The 14,125-nt window shown below is 34.4% G+C and overlaps 1 protein-coding gene across 1 annotated transcript; it reads left to right on the plus strand.

Moving 5' to 3' along the window:
• The first annotated feature begins 3,127 nt into the window (after positions 1-3,127).
• On the plus strand, positions 3,128-5,594 carry LOC112519304 (transcription factor bHLH78-like). The gene is made up of 8 exons (XM_025127356.1): positions 3,128-4,094; positions 4,186-4,419; positions 4,520-4,585; positions 4,673-4,741; positions 4,859-4,930; positions 5,014-5,118; positions 5,232-5,310; positions 5,403-5,594. Exons 1-8 carry the CDS (start codon positions 3,192-3,194, stop codon positions 5,438-5,440), a joined length of 1,566 nt encoding a protein of 521 aa, XP_024983124.1. The 5' UTR covers positions 3,128-3,191; the 3' UTR covers positions 5,441-5,594.
• The last annotated feature ends 8,531 nt before the right edge of the window (positions 5,595-14,125 follow it).

Below are 14,125 nucleotides of genomic sequence, written 5' to 3' on the forward strand. Positions count from 1 at the left end.
AGAGCCTTTGTATACCTCTGTATGAGACAAGCAAAGGGAATCAGAGGCTCTGGGTAGTACATGCAGAGATAGAACTCTTACTCAAGACAAGTACAAAGCCTTTATGAAGCTCTGTATGAAGGACGGAGGCAGGGTCAGAATGACCCCGTAGCACCTGTAGAACCTCTGTTAAACTCTGTATGAAGAACGGAATCAGGCTTCAAGGACACAAGTGTAAAGAAAGTTTCCAGAGATTAAGACGAAAACTATTCAGAGTTACAAGTCTGAAGGCCATCTTTGGAGTAAGAGACAAAGCCTCGACGCATTACGTGAGGAGACATAGCTCTTTCTCAAGACTTAAATGCAGAACCTCTGTGCAGCTCTGCATGAAACACAGAGTCTGGTTCAGATTGACCGCATAGCACGTGCAGAACCTTTGTTAAGCTCTGTATGAAGGACAGAATCAGGCTTGACAAACACAAGGGCTAAGAAATCCTCCAGAGTTCACGACGAACAATATCTAGCGTTGCAAGACTTCTAAATCAAGATGACCAATCTGGCTACAAGTGTGAAGTTCTTTTCAAGAGTTAATTGCTAAAATTAGCCAATGCTACAACTTTGTATAAATTTTCCGTTGTCTTAGAAATAAACCAACTTTTGATAATGATTGTCTTTGGCTCTAATTAAATGAGAAACTCTGGACATTAACTCTGAAAGAAAACTCTGAATATTAACTCTGAAACACAAGAATTCAGAATTCTATTGTTAGACTGGAAAATAACTCTGGAGTTAACTCTGAATAAGAGGAATTCAGAGTTGTCTTCTAAGTCTAGAAAGTATCTATGAGCATAACTCTGAGTCACAAGAATTTTGATATCTTATAACTCGAAAACATAACTTTGAAGAGGAGTTTAGAGTTGTATTCTAAGTCTGGAAATAAACTATATAACTAAGTTTGGAACAGAACAATTCAGAGTTATGTTGTAAGTCTGAGAAATAACCAATATCTGATGACTTCATGTTGATGATTTATATCACCAATGTCATTTAAGTGTAATGGGATTAAATTGTTGACCAATGTAATCATGATAAATATTGAACAGGTAAGGCATGTGCGAAGTGCACACTTGTTTGAGTTTATTTTAATTTAGTGACGAAGCCCCTAACAGAAGGGGTTCGGGGGCAGCGCCCCCGGGTGGCGGGGTCCAAGGGGCAGAGTTAAATTGCTTTGTGAAAAATGCTTCAAAAATGCGAATTTGAAATTTAAACCCGGTTTTGATGACCACTCCAGAGTTAAATTCAGACGTGAATTTTTCCAGAGTTATGTTGTAAGTCTGAGGGCCGTAAGTGAAAATTGTGTTTTAGGCGGGAAAAATCAATAACCGTCGCACAGAAACGCGACACGTGTCCCCAAAGTTACTTATTTATTAGTATTATAGATATGCATATACATAAATTAATTAACTTTATATTATTATTAATTAATAAAGTATTAATATTTTTTTAATAATTATAAAAATTAATTAAATTCACATTATTAATTAATTAATTAAGTACACGTGTCTCCAAAGTTACTTATTTATTAGGCATATAGCTGTTATAAATTAATTAACTTTATGTTATTATTAATTAATAAAGTATTAATATTCTTTTAATAACTATATAAATTAATTAAATTCACATTATTATTAATTAATTAAGTACTAAGAGTACATGTTCTTCTAAATTTTTCCCCTAGTAATATTGGTTTGTGAAAAATGCTTCAAAAATGCGAATTTGAAATTTTAAACCCGATTTTGATGACCACTCCAGAATTAAATTTAGACGTGAATTTTTTTAGAGTTATGTTGTAAGTCTGGGGGCCGTAAGTGAAAATTGTGTTTTAGACGAGAAAAACCAATAACCGTCGCACAGAAACGCGACACGTATCCCCAAAGTTACTTATTTATTAGTATTATATATATATATATATATATATATATATAGGGTTGGGTTCACGTGAGACCCATAAGACCAATTTATTTTCATTGATCAACTTTATAAGTTAATGATCTAATAGTCTAAAGTTTCAAGGTGACAATTTTGTAATTATTGAGAAGTCTTGTGGCGTTTATGAATGTTCTGATCTGACGATTGTAAATCTAATCCAAGGGTTGAGAATTGGTCTTACGGGTCTCACAAAAAACCATTGGTCTCACATGATCCCAAGTCCATATATATGTATATATATATACACACACACACACACACCAGAAGTGTACTCGCATAATGCAGCGAGATACATCTCGATTTTAATGTTCTATTTTATTCTTTGTTTCTGTTAATGTTATAATACGATTTTATGTGTTTTTAAGAAAGCAATAATGATTTTATTTATGAATAAAATTTAAATTTGAAGATATCATAAAAATTTTAAAAAAAACATATCAATGTTAATATCAAATCAACTATTTAAAAGTTATCATTTTAATATAATTTCTTTAATTTATTTTTTTATTATAATTTAATTTAAGTTTAATAATGAAATAATTTATTTTTGGTTTAATAATATAATATTTTATATATATAATAATTAAGTATTCTGATAGAACTTAATGATTATCTTAATTATATTTTAGATTTTTTATATTTAAAATGAGATTTTATCATGTATTTGATTATATTTATGTGTAGCTAGTTACACGAATTCGGATATAAAGCTTTAATAAGTTGTACTTACTCACAATCTACTTGTAATCTTGAGTTTTAAGTAGCATGCATTAATAAACAGTTTTTATGCATAAAAAATGGTTTTTAAGAATTTTTATCAAATGCTTTATAATATAATGTATATATATATATACCATACAAATGAATGGTTATTCAAACTTTGATTAATTTTTCATTTTCTTGATGTTTTCCTCTAAACATGAGAGTCTGTCTTTTTATATAAAACTAAAAAAAATATAGAAATAAAAAAGAGACCTCTTCTTTCTTTTTATAATCTTTTGTTTATTGCTTCCTCTACACTTTCTTCCCCCCATCTTTTTCCAACTTTCTCCTCCCCTCTTTTTCTTTGTGCTTTTCTGTTATTACCCAACTGCTCTCTCTCTCTCTCTCTCTCTCTCTCTCTAACACAAACACAAACCCCTTTATCTTGAGTGACTTCCAAGAACCAATAAACATTCTCATCTTCATCACCTTCAAATTGCAGAACCCAATTACCAGCAACAATGGAAAAGCATAGCTTCTTAACCAATGAAGGTACTGGAATTCCACATGCCTGGAATTCAATCTTTGGAATGGAATTGGAAAGTCAAGTTACTGAGCTAAATTGTAGCTCAGAACAGCTTTCCAATTGCTTTTTCAATCGGAATTGGGATAACTCCATGGATCAGAGCGATCCCTTTGAATCTGCCTTGAGTTCCATTGTCTCATCTCCGGCGAGCTCGCACCCCGGAATCCCAATTCCTGGCGGCTGTGGTGGCGGGGACAACATGGTGCTCAAGGAACTGATTGGTAGACTAGGAAGCATATGCAATTCTGGTGAGATTTCTCCTCAGTCTTGCATTCATGGAAACACCAGTACCAACACGTCGTGCTACAATACTCCATTGAATTCACCACCCAAGCTCAATCTCTCAATCATGGATCATCATCAGATTCAAGGGAATTTGACAATTCCCAGGAATCATCAGTTACCACTGGCTCCATTCCCTGTAGATCCTGGATTTGTTGAGAGAGCAGCAAGATTCTCCTGCTTTGGGGGCAAGAATTCTGGGGTGAAAGAATCTGAATTCCCCCATATGGTGGAGTCAGGAAAACTGTCAAGAGTGTCAAGTAATCAGTCTTTCAAGACTGCTGGATCTCAATTCATGGGAATTCAAGAAGACAAGGATGGAAATGGAATCCCAGCTTCTGATAAGAAATTCAGCAGACTGTCCATGTCTTTGACTCCAGAAAACAAAGAATTGGATAACTCCATGGAGGAATCATCCCTCTCTGAACAGATCCCTGGAGGAGAAACTGGAATTAAAGCTCAAAGTACCAATTCCAATGGCAGAAAGAGAAAGGCAATTCCAAAGGGGAAAGGTAAAGAAGCCCAATTCAGCACTCTATCTGCTAAAGAAAACAAGGTTAGTTAATTCAATTCTTATCTTTTACAAAAACCCCCATTTAGATTTTCAAGAATTCTTCATAAATTAAAGAGCTTTTGCTCTGTTGCAGACTCTGGCAGGAGCAGAGAAAGAAGAATCGGATGCAAAAAGAAGCAAGCCAGATGAAGAAGGTAATGCTATGGAAAAGGAAAAGGAAAAGGAAAAGGAAAAGAAAAAGACAGAAGGGAATCAGAATCAGAAACAAACAAAGGAAAATGTAAAACCACCAGAGCCACCAAAGGACTACATCCATGTTAGAGCAAGACGAGGTCAAGCTACTGATAGCCACAGCCTTGCTGAAAGAGTATGCCAATTCCATTCCTTTTCCTTCCAATTCCATTCCAATTTTCATCTTCTCATTCCTGTCATCAAACCAATTAACACTCTTCCTTCCAAAATCTCAGGTCAGAAGAGAAAAGATCAGTGAGAGAATGAAGTTCCTTCAAGATCTTGTCCCTGGTTGTAACAAGGTATATATAAACTGAATTCATTTTCATTTTCCTTAATCATTTAATGGAATTTTTTTAATTAATTTGAGATGGAACTTTGTTTTAAAGGTAACCGGAAAAGCTGTCATGCTCGATGAGATTATAAACTACGTGCAATCGTTGCAGAGACAAGTAGAGGTATATATATACACACACACACACAAACTAATTCAAGTATAAATTCTTATGATATGATGGAAATATGGTAATTTTCTTGATTATCCAAATCTTATATTAATTTCTGTTTCTTTCTAGTTTTTGTCGATGAAATTGGCAACAGTTAATCCTAGAACAGATGTGAACATGGAAGCACTTCTATCTAAAGATGTAAGCTTTTCGAATCATGTCCATCTTTCACGATTAGGGGCATGTTAACTTTGAATTTGGGACTAACTTTCTTCGTTTTTCAGATTTTCCAAGCTCGGGCATTGATGTCAAATAGCATGAACCAATTGGATACATCATCCCAGCCATTTTATGGCATGATTCCTGATGGCCAAGATAATCCTTTGATGGTAAGTTTGCTTCATAATTCAAACAAGATTGATGGTTTCACAGAAGCTAATATTTCTGTGTTATCTTGAAAGAGTTTTTGTTGTTGATTCGTTTTAAAAAATGAAAATTTCAGGCTTCAATGTTCTGGGAAAATGATCTTCAGAGTGTTGTCCAGATGGGGTTAAGCCAAAATCAAGCACAGGGCTTTCATGGTGAGTTGACCTTTTTTATTAACAAAGTCAACTAACATCTAAAACAGCAACTTGATCTGATGTATGACCATGAAATCTTTCATTTGATGCAGGAACAATGGGCACAGGTCAAATGAAAGTTGAGCTATGATACTGAATTTGTTGACATAATTATTTAGGCCCTTAAGAAGCAAGAAGAGTATCTGTATAGAGAAAGGAAGAAGAAGACATATCTTCACCTGATATGTTATTTTTAAAGAAATTGTTTGTATAATCCTAGAACTAATTTCTATAAGTTCGGGGTGGGGGGTACTAGAACTATATAAGATGTTGTAATTGGAAAGAGGCTGCAAAACTGTTTTTCTTTCACATATTTTCTTTAACATTCTCATATATCTAATCATTATTTTTGTTTATCTCAACAAGTTTCGTTACCTTCTTTTCATATCTGTTCCAATTTATCGCTTGTAATAGCCTTTCGTGTGGGACCGGGCCGGGTTCTAACGCCAACTTATTACTAATCTAAACCAACGGAAAAAGTCGCCAGCTTTCAACTTTCGGTAAGCCTTTAACTATGCTTTGTCAACAAAGATTGATCTACTACTTAAGCACCAAGACATATAGATCCAGAACAGTACTAGACCATCGGTTATGCGAATAATTTTGGACACTTTACAGATATTTTTCAAAATCCCATAAGAAATTTGCAATTTTCTCAACATTCTGGGCCACCCCACAAAGAAAATCAGATTTTTTTTTGAATTCTTGATGGTGATTAATCTCTTAGAGGTGTCATAATCAGTGGCAAGAAAATTAATTTTCAAGATAGACCTAACATCAAGAAAAGATGGTACCTTTAGAATGGAGTGATTTATGGGGAGATTAGATGTTCATTTTCATATTCTTGATTGTAAACCAGCTGTTAGTGGGGACATTAAAGAATCAAACTCCAAGATTGACTTGTTTTAGCACAGAACCCTTTGATTCCATTCCACTCTTCTTTTTCTACTCTGGAATGACAGCAATCAGGGGGTGAAATCTTTCCCCCCCAAAAGCTAGAACCAGAGAGGATTAACCTAGAGTAATTGCTGCTTTAATGACTTGTACTTTGTGCAATCAAACTTATACCCTATTCTTGAAACTCTAGTTCTTAGAAATGTTGCTACTTTTATAACAAGGGAGTTTTACAAGAATGCCTTTTAGGATGTGTGTCCTTATTAGTATTTATTCGTTTCAATATGTTAGATCGGAACCAGCATATAGTACAACTCATTAATACATCCATCATAATATCACAGTAACCATGACCATGTCCATTCACATGTGAATACATACATAATTCATATAATCATGTATAACAGTCTTGTCTTTTAACAGTTCTGCTCTTAATCTATCAAAACTGGTATGCATACAACATTGTATATGCATGTGTGTATGTCACATACATATATATATATACATGATATATATATACACACACACACACGCATTCAGATTTCAGACAGGATGGTCATGGTGAAGATCTGACTTTGGCAAAGGAATCAGAGGCCTTTTTATTTGGCAATCATCTGCTTTAGAAACTTGTGAAAAAGAAGATCTTTTTGGATAAGTAGAATGTTTAAAGTAGTGGTGTTAAGATGTAGAAAGATACCCTTTGAAAGATAGACAGCCAAACTTTCTGTGAAAGCCTGGCTCTCAAATTCTCTTGCTACCTTCCAAAAACCTACATTACAATCCATCATTACTTCACACCCCCCATTTCTTTTTCTATCTTTTTCTCTGCAAGAATTTTGTTCCAATGAAGGTGTTCTGCGAAACGTTCGAGTTCGAATAAAAAAGGTTCCGACTTTGAGACTGTTATTAGGTGTCGGAGGAGAAAGAGCGAGTGAAACTCGGTTGTGAGTTCGCGTAAGAGTTCGCTTTCTTAAGTTGTATTTCGACCCTAATTTTGGGTATCGGGAAACCAACTTGAGGATAATCTCATATTTAAAGAATGATTTTGGCAGAAATAACTTAGAGAATCATAATTGTACCTTAATTAATGCCGATAAAATCTCACCATAAATGAAAATGATTGCTGGAGTAATTAATGGACAGTAAAATGGACGGTAGTTACCAAATGGTTAAAACTGCACATCGAAAATCCTCAGTAAATACCACTTTCAGAATAAGAAGCTTCTGAACAAGTGGGACCACTGTCAAGGGGCTGCCCCTACGACCCGCAAAGGGGTGCGGGACCCCTTGACACTCACCGGATGGAGCCATCTAGCAATCATGGGTTCTAGTTAACTTACAAGAATGTGCATTTCACAACTCCTAACCCGTGATATAGCTTAACTATCAACCCCATATTCTTTTTTGAACCAAAATTACATAAAACAAATGAATGGTTTCACTAAAATCACCAACAAGATAGTGTTCAAATATTATATTTATTTATATATATATATATATATATATATAATATGTTTGAAATGAGAATCTTTATATACAATCAGATAAGAAGCACAAAAAGGTTAAATCAGTGGCATTTGAACAAGCCCGTTGGCCAGTTTCCTCCAAGATTTACTAGCGATTCGTTCAATCAATTTTTTGGTCATTTTATATCGGTTGATGGGGTAGTTTTGAAGTGGGGTAGAAGGGAATGTAATTAGAGAGGAGGGTTATTGGTCCCTTGGATTTAATATCTACCAAAGAGTAGTTGTGACCAAATTTCTTGAAGAATGACATTGACATTACATGAACTTAAAGATAGAAATTCTGGTGGAAAATATTAAAGGATTGCCAAACATGGTCATTAGGGTTCCATCCTCCATAATCAAGATCCAAGATTCATGCTAACATTCATCCATTTGGGTATTCCTCATTGCTTAACGGTTATTTAGCCAAATAATCTTTTTATAAATTCATGATCTTTTCAGAGGTTTTTGAGGGCCAAATGACCTCTTCGTAAGTGTTTTGTAAATTCATGACCTTCCGACAGTTTTTTAAGTAACATTCTCAAATCTATCAGAAGGTCATAAATTTAAAGAAAACCCACATCCAAGAGGGTGAATTTTCCCATTTAGGCTTCTTCTTATAGGTCATCGGTTCAAGTCCCTCAAGACCATTGAAGATTTTCTTGTCTGTTTTCCAAGATCCATGAATTAGTTGAGGTGAGTGTAAGCTGCCCCAGACACCCATGATCAAGAACAAGTTAACCCTTTTTTCTTAACTTTACTGAGAAGCCAACATAATAACCAGGGGCAGATGCAATGGCAAAAAGAAGGGGGGGGGGGGAAGGACCCCAGTCAAAAAACATTAAAAAATTCATAAGTTAAAATTTAGGTTTTACATAATTTACCTTTCACTTCCCCCCATTACATTTTTCCACGGGCCCCCAACCCCAATCGAAACCGTTACTCTAACCAAAAAAATCTGTTGAAATCAATCAAAAAAACCAAAAAAGTTATTCGAAATCGACAAAAACACTAAAAAAATCCCTCGAAAACGTTGTAATGAGGTTAAAAACACATCGGACGATTTCGCGGGTCTTTAGTCTACCTTAAAGATGACCCCATTGAACAAAAACCCTGGATCCGCCACCGATAATAACCCAATTTGACTTGGGGTAAAAGTAAAAAAGAAAACAAAATGAATGATGGGTTAAGAAAAGAAAAAGGGAAGATTGATTGAATGAAGAGGTTTGCATGTGGGGTTTGATTTGTTTATGAAGAATTATGATTAGGAATAGGAATGGGAATAGGAAGGGTCCATTTACCAGCCTGTCACTAATTATCATACCCCATATACCTACAAATCACTCTCTTTCCTCACTTTATGTCTCTTTCTTTCCCCTTAACAACCATCTTTTTATTTAACCATCTTTTTACTCTTTCATACATATACAACACACTTCTCATCTTTGGTGATGTTTGAACCTCTAACCTGCTAAAAGACCAAAGACTCACATACCGTTAGGTCAAACACCCTTTGAGATAGTAAATATTAAATGATACTCCTTTTCTTAAAAGTACTAGTTGGAAAAGCCTACACTTCACCCACCCACCCACAATCTTATTTCACACTCAATTTCTAAGTATCTATTTATATACAAATACAATTACAATTTACAAAAAGTATTAGAGAATTATGGAAATACGAATGTGTATATCCACGTTCTATGTGCGTTAACGATGGATAAAAACTGGGCTTTCTCTGATATTTAACTGGTCCTTGTCAGTTCTTCCACAACTGGTGATGGCCTTAACTGGCTCGGTCCTTAACCGATCATTTCAAAAGAAAATTGTAGCATGTGTAATGGTTCCTGTAACGGTCCCTAAAGTACCAAATCTTTTTAACGGATCTTAATTTTTAATTTTTTAATATTTTAAATAAACTCGATATTTATGAACTTAAAAAGAATTGTGTATTGAATTTTCTGTTTCAAATAAACTTAGTTTTGAATATTTATTTTATGTAATTTATTTCAAAAATACATTGTTTACTCTAATCAAATAATGTATTCGTTAGCTGCTAAAACATGAGAAATTAGGCTTTAAGAATATGAAATAATTGTTTGATTTCGTGAGTGTTTTTGTTTGTGTGAATACATCATCAACTCAAACATCATTTGATGAATAAGACAAAAAGTCGGTAACTGGTTAGGGTTTTAGTAACTGAACTCGGACCTCCTGTAACCGGCATGCCTTTAGTAACTGAACTCGAACCTCTTGTAACCAATCTCGAGCTTCAGGCCCACTTGCTTATCTCTACTGTCTACTGGTTGTTCATTGCTTTAAAGAGCGTTTTATCATACACACACACTCCCTCGCACTTCAGGGTTTGTATAAATATCTTCGGTGGCAAAAAAAACAAATTCAACACAGATATGCAATTATGACGGCCAGGTCCGCAATTGCGATGGTAAACTGGTTGAATTTGACCATTTTTTTGCCTTTTAGCTAGGTCGGCAAATAATATTGCGGATATAGTGACATTTGGATCAAACCGGGAGAGAAATGGTTAGAAAACCAATTTGGATGAAGGAAATATATCAAAAAGTTGAACATTAAAATACATATATGCACAAAGACAAACGAGTTAATGCCGAAAAGAATCATGTACATATTGTCGTGTGCGTTAGTGCGCACCAACCCTTAGGTCTAAAAAACGTATTGATATATAGTACTTTCGAAGTACCAATCAATATCATTTGTAGCAGATGACTAATACAACTCATTCGTCTCAAAGATAGACGTACAAACGGGCTTAGATCATTAAAAAACGCTTCCTCCACATACATTAAGGGTAAAATGGTCATCTTAAATCTTTAAATTTTTAAGACGTGACATTAGCTGGTAAATTTGTATATCATATATATATATATGTTTTCTATATATTATTCAATCAGATAATGATATTAAAATGAAGAAAAAACATATTGATTATTAATATAAAAATAATCTTTAATTAAATATTTAAAATTAGAACTTATAAGGGTAATTTTTTTTTTTTTTTGTAAGGGTGTCCGGGCCAAAGCCCGACTAATCCCCGGCAAATTTGGAGGCTAAACATGGCCCCACTTAAATGTCGCCAACACTCCACTCCCAGGGCTCGAACTCGGGTTCATGACTATGTCATGCCCAAGCCTTTACCACTAGGCTGGAAGGTCTTTGACTTATAAGGGTAATTTTACGACACCGTTTTAAAGGATGTGTTTCGGTAAATTTATAAAAGTGCAGGTAAAGTGTAAAAACACAAAAACTAAAAATATTTATAAAAAACTATTTTTTTTTTTTTTGAAAAAAGTCACGTCTTGTGAAAAATGCACACCTTGACATGAGTCACACCTTACAGAAACGTTATCGGCCTTATCATACGATGAAGATGCATCTTATGACATGACGTGCCTTTTTGAACACTGGTAAACACTCACGACAACAAATTTTTAGTAACATATAGCATTGTGCAGACTGAAACACAAATTTCCCTCAAAATTCATCTACCGTACGGTGCAAGATATGAGTCCATCACTATAAAGTAGACGATGACATGACCATTACTCTTCATTTATTACGTGTCTGTTTGTGCAATGCAGCGTGATATATAACTTTAATGTAAAAGAAAAATGAAAAATTAATGAAATGTCTTTTTAAAACGTTGAAACAAAAATAAAAATTGTAACATCTGTACCCATACATATATATATATATATATATATATATACATAAATAATCAAAAACGTTAATTTGTTTTTGGAAAGGCAAAAATCTGAAGGAAGTTCGAAATGTAAATTATTGTAATAATTTGGGCATGAAACATATCTGTCCAAAAAAAGCAACTGATTCAACAACAATTTCGGTTTCACCCATGAAGATGAAAGATATTTCATCAGATTTTGTGTAGAAAAAAAATTCGGGTTTTAATTTTAAAGATATTTCAGCAGTTATTTAATGGGTTCATCATTTATCTATTCACATGTGATATTGATAGTAAATTTCTATATTTTATCGTGTATCTTATCACATATGAATATGTGATATTGTTAAAAATATTTATGTTTAAACTATAAATTTTGAATCACGTGTGATTAGGGGTTTTTGCAGTCCGGTTCAGGTGGTTTAACCTTCCAAACTATAAACTAAACCCGTGATGGTGGTTTAAGAGATTTTTCGAACCAAACTGGACTACAAAAATGAGGTTTTGTCTGACCTGTTTAGACGGTTTGAACATCTTATGGGCTTGAAACTCAAAAAAACATAACATTTATATTCAAAATGAAATTTCTACCAGTACAACAATTATTAAAAAAAATAGGATACCGAATTATAAAAGATGCTCTATAACTAAAAAAAACATTGAACAATTTGAAAAAGGTTAAAAAAATCACTAACAATAGTCGGAATTTTGTACAAAAGTATTGAACAATGACATTTTGGAATTTTTTATTCAAGTTTTGACGGGATTCGAAAATTTGACAATTTAAATGATGTGGTCAATAAAAACTTAATGTCATGAACGAACTTTTCTAGTTGTGCCATAAATATAACATGAAAACTAAATATAATTAATACATATGTAATCTTCTAAGGTCGGTTCGATCCAGAACGCTAAAAAAAAATGTTCAAACCGCAGTCCACAAATCAGACCTGATCGAGTGATTTGCCAATTTTTCAGAATGGATCGGATCACTAAACCACTCAAACAGCCAAAAACGATCCGATCTGACTTGGTTCAACCGGTTTGAGTGGTCCAACTGTTTTTGTAAACATCCCTATATATGATATTCTTGATAATCATAGTCTCATTGTAATCCAAATATAACTACATCAAACTAAAGAATCAACAATACTTAGAGATGCTCTAAACATAAATTACTAAAATGCCCTTATTAAACAAGTTAATTACAACTATAAAATTGGATGGATGGGATGAGATGGAAGGTATTTTGACCATGACTCCTCACAACACATAAAAAATCATTGGTTGGATTCATATGTGAATACCTTTTGAACATAGATAATTGGCCATCACTCATCAATGATAGAATGGTTACTTTGAAGCTACAAATACAATGCAGTCAGGAAGATTTCTACACACATGGTGTGTTTCTAAAAGCCATCAGATTGGAAATGGATGGTATAAACTATGCCCCATCATAATCATAATCATAATCATAATCATACAACATTACATGTACACAACTCCCATATTCATCAGCAACCACCATAACATGTTGATATCATAAAACACAAAGTACAATCATTTCATACAAGATACAGGTGGCAACATTTTGTTGTGTCAAACTAGGGGTATGCTAAATACATACCTATTACTTGCTAAAATGGACACCTCAACCACAAGGGTGGTGTCTGATTGGTTTGAGCTTGGTTCCAAAGGTCAAAAGTACCTGGAGGTCCCAGGTTCAAATCCAAGAAGGATTAAAAATCCTTTTGTGGTCACGGAGATTCAAATGCGGTGACTCCGGGTTATCTGCAAAGCAGATGGTCGTCCTGGGATTCGGCTCGCATAGCGGGTTGGATATCCAGGTTAATCAAAAAAAAAAGTGGACACCTCACTACTAATATCCTCTTAACGTATATCAACATTAAGACTAGGACGGCGTTTGGTTCATATAATTAATTTGTTGGAATTGAAATTTGCCAAAGGAATTGGAATCTGAAGGTACTGGAATAGAACTTAAATCATGTTTGATCATGCGTTTGGTTGGCAGGAACTGAAATGGAATCCGTCAGAAGAGTTTGAATATAATAGTGGTGATGGGGTGGAGGCGGTAGTGGTGGTGGCGGCCGTGAAGGTGGGGATGAAGGCACAGTGGTAAAAATGCTAGTGGTAACAACCATCGTGGTGGGATGGAAAGAAATGGAGTAAAGGAATTCCAATTCCACCACGTGTGGAATTTGAATTGCTTACCAAAACTCAAACAACAAAGCAAACGCATGAATGGAAACTGACCATTCCAATCCCTTCTAATTCCGTCGGAACCAAATGCCACCATACTTTTTACATGATTTAATCTGATTTTGATATAAACAGATGTACAAACAGCAATACTCCGCCAATCTAATAATGGTGTTTGAAAAAAATAAAGTAAAAAGGAAGATGTAGCTAGTTATGGTTGTCAGATGTCAGCATCATGGCCCATTTCCTATCTTGAGTAGTGGCAGTGATGTTTTCTTAAAACTCCCACTCTTCTTATAAAAAGAAAAAAAGGATTAGAAATGAATGGTTAGGATTGTTACCAACTTTGCTTCTTGCTATCTTCTGGTCCAGTAGTGTAATAATATGCAGACCCCTTATTGGTCCACACACAGTAGGAGTAGGAGAGAGATGT

Source organism: Cynara cardunculus (genome assembly GCF_001531365.2).
Source record: "Cynara cardunculus var. scolymus isolate 2C chromosome LG 10, CcrdV1, whole genome shotgun sequence".
NCBI classification, from domain to species: domain Eukaryota; kingdom Viridiplantae; phylum Streptophyta; class Magnoliopsida; order Asterales; family Asteraceae; genus Cynara; species Cynara cardunculus.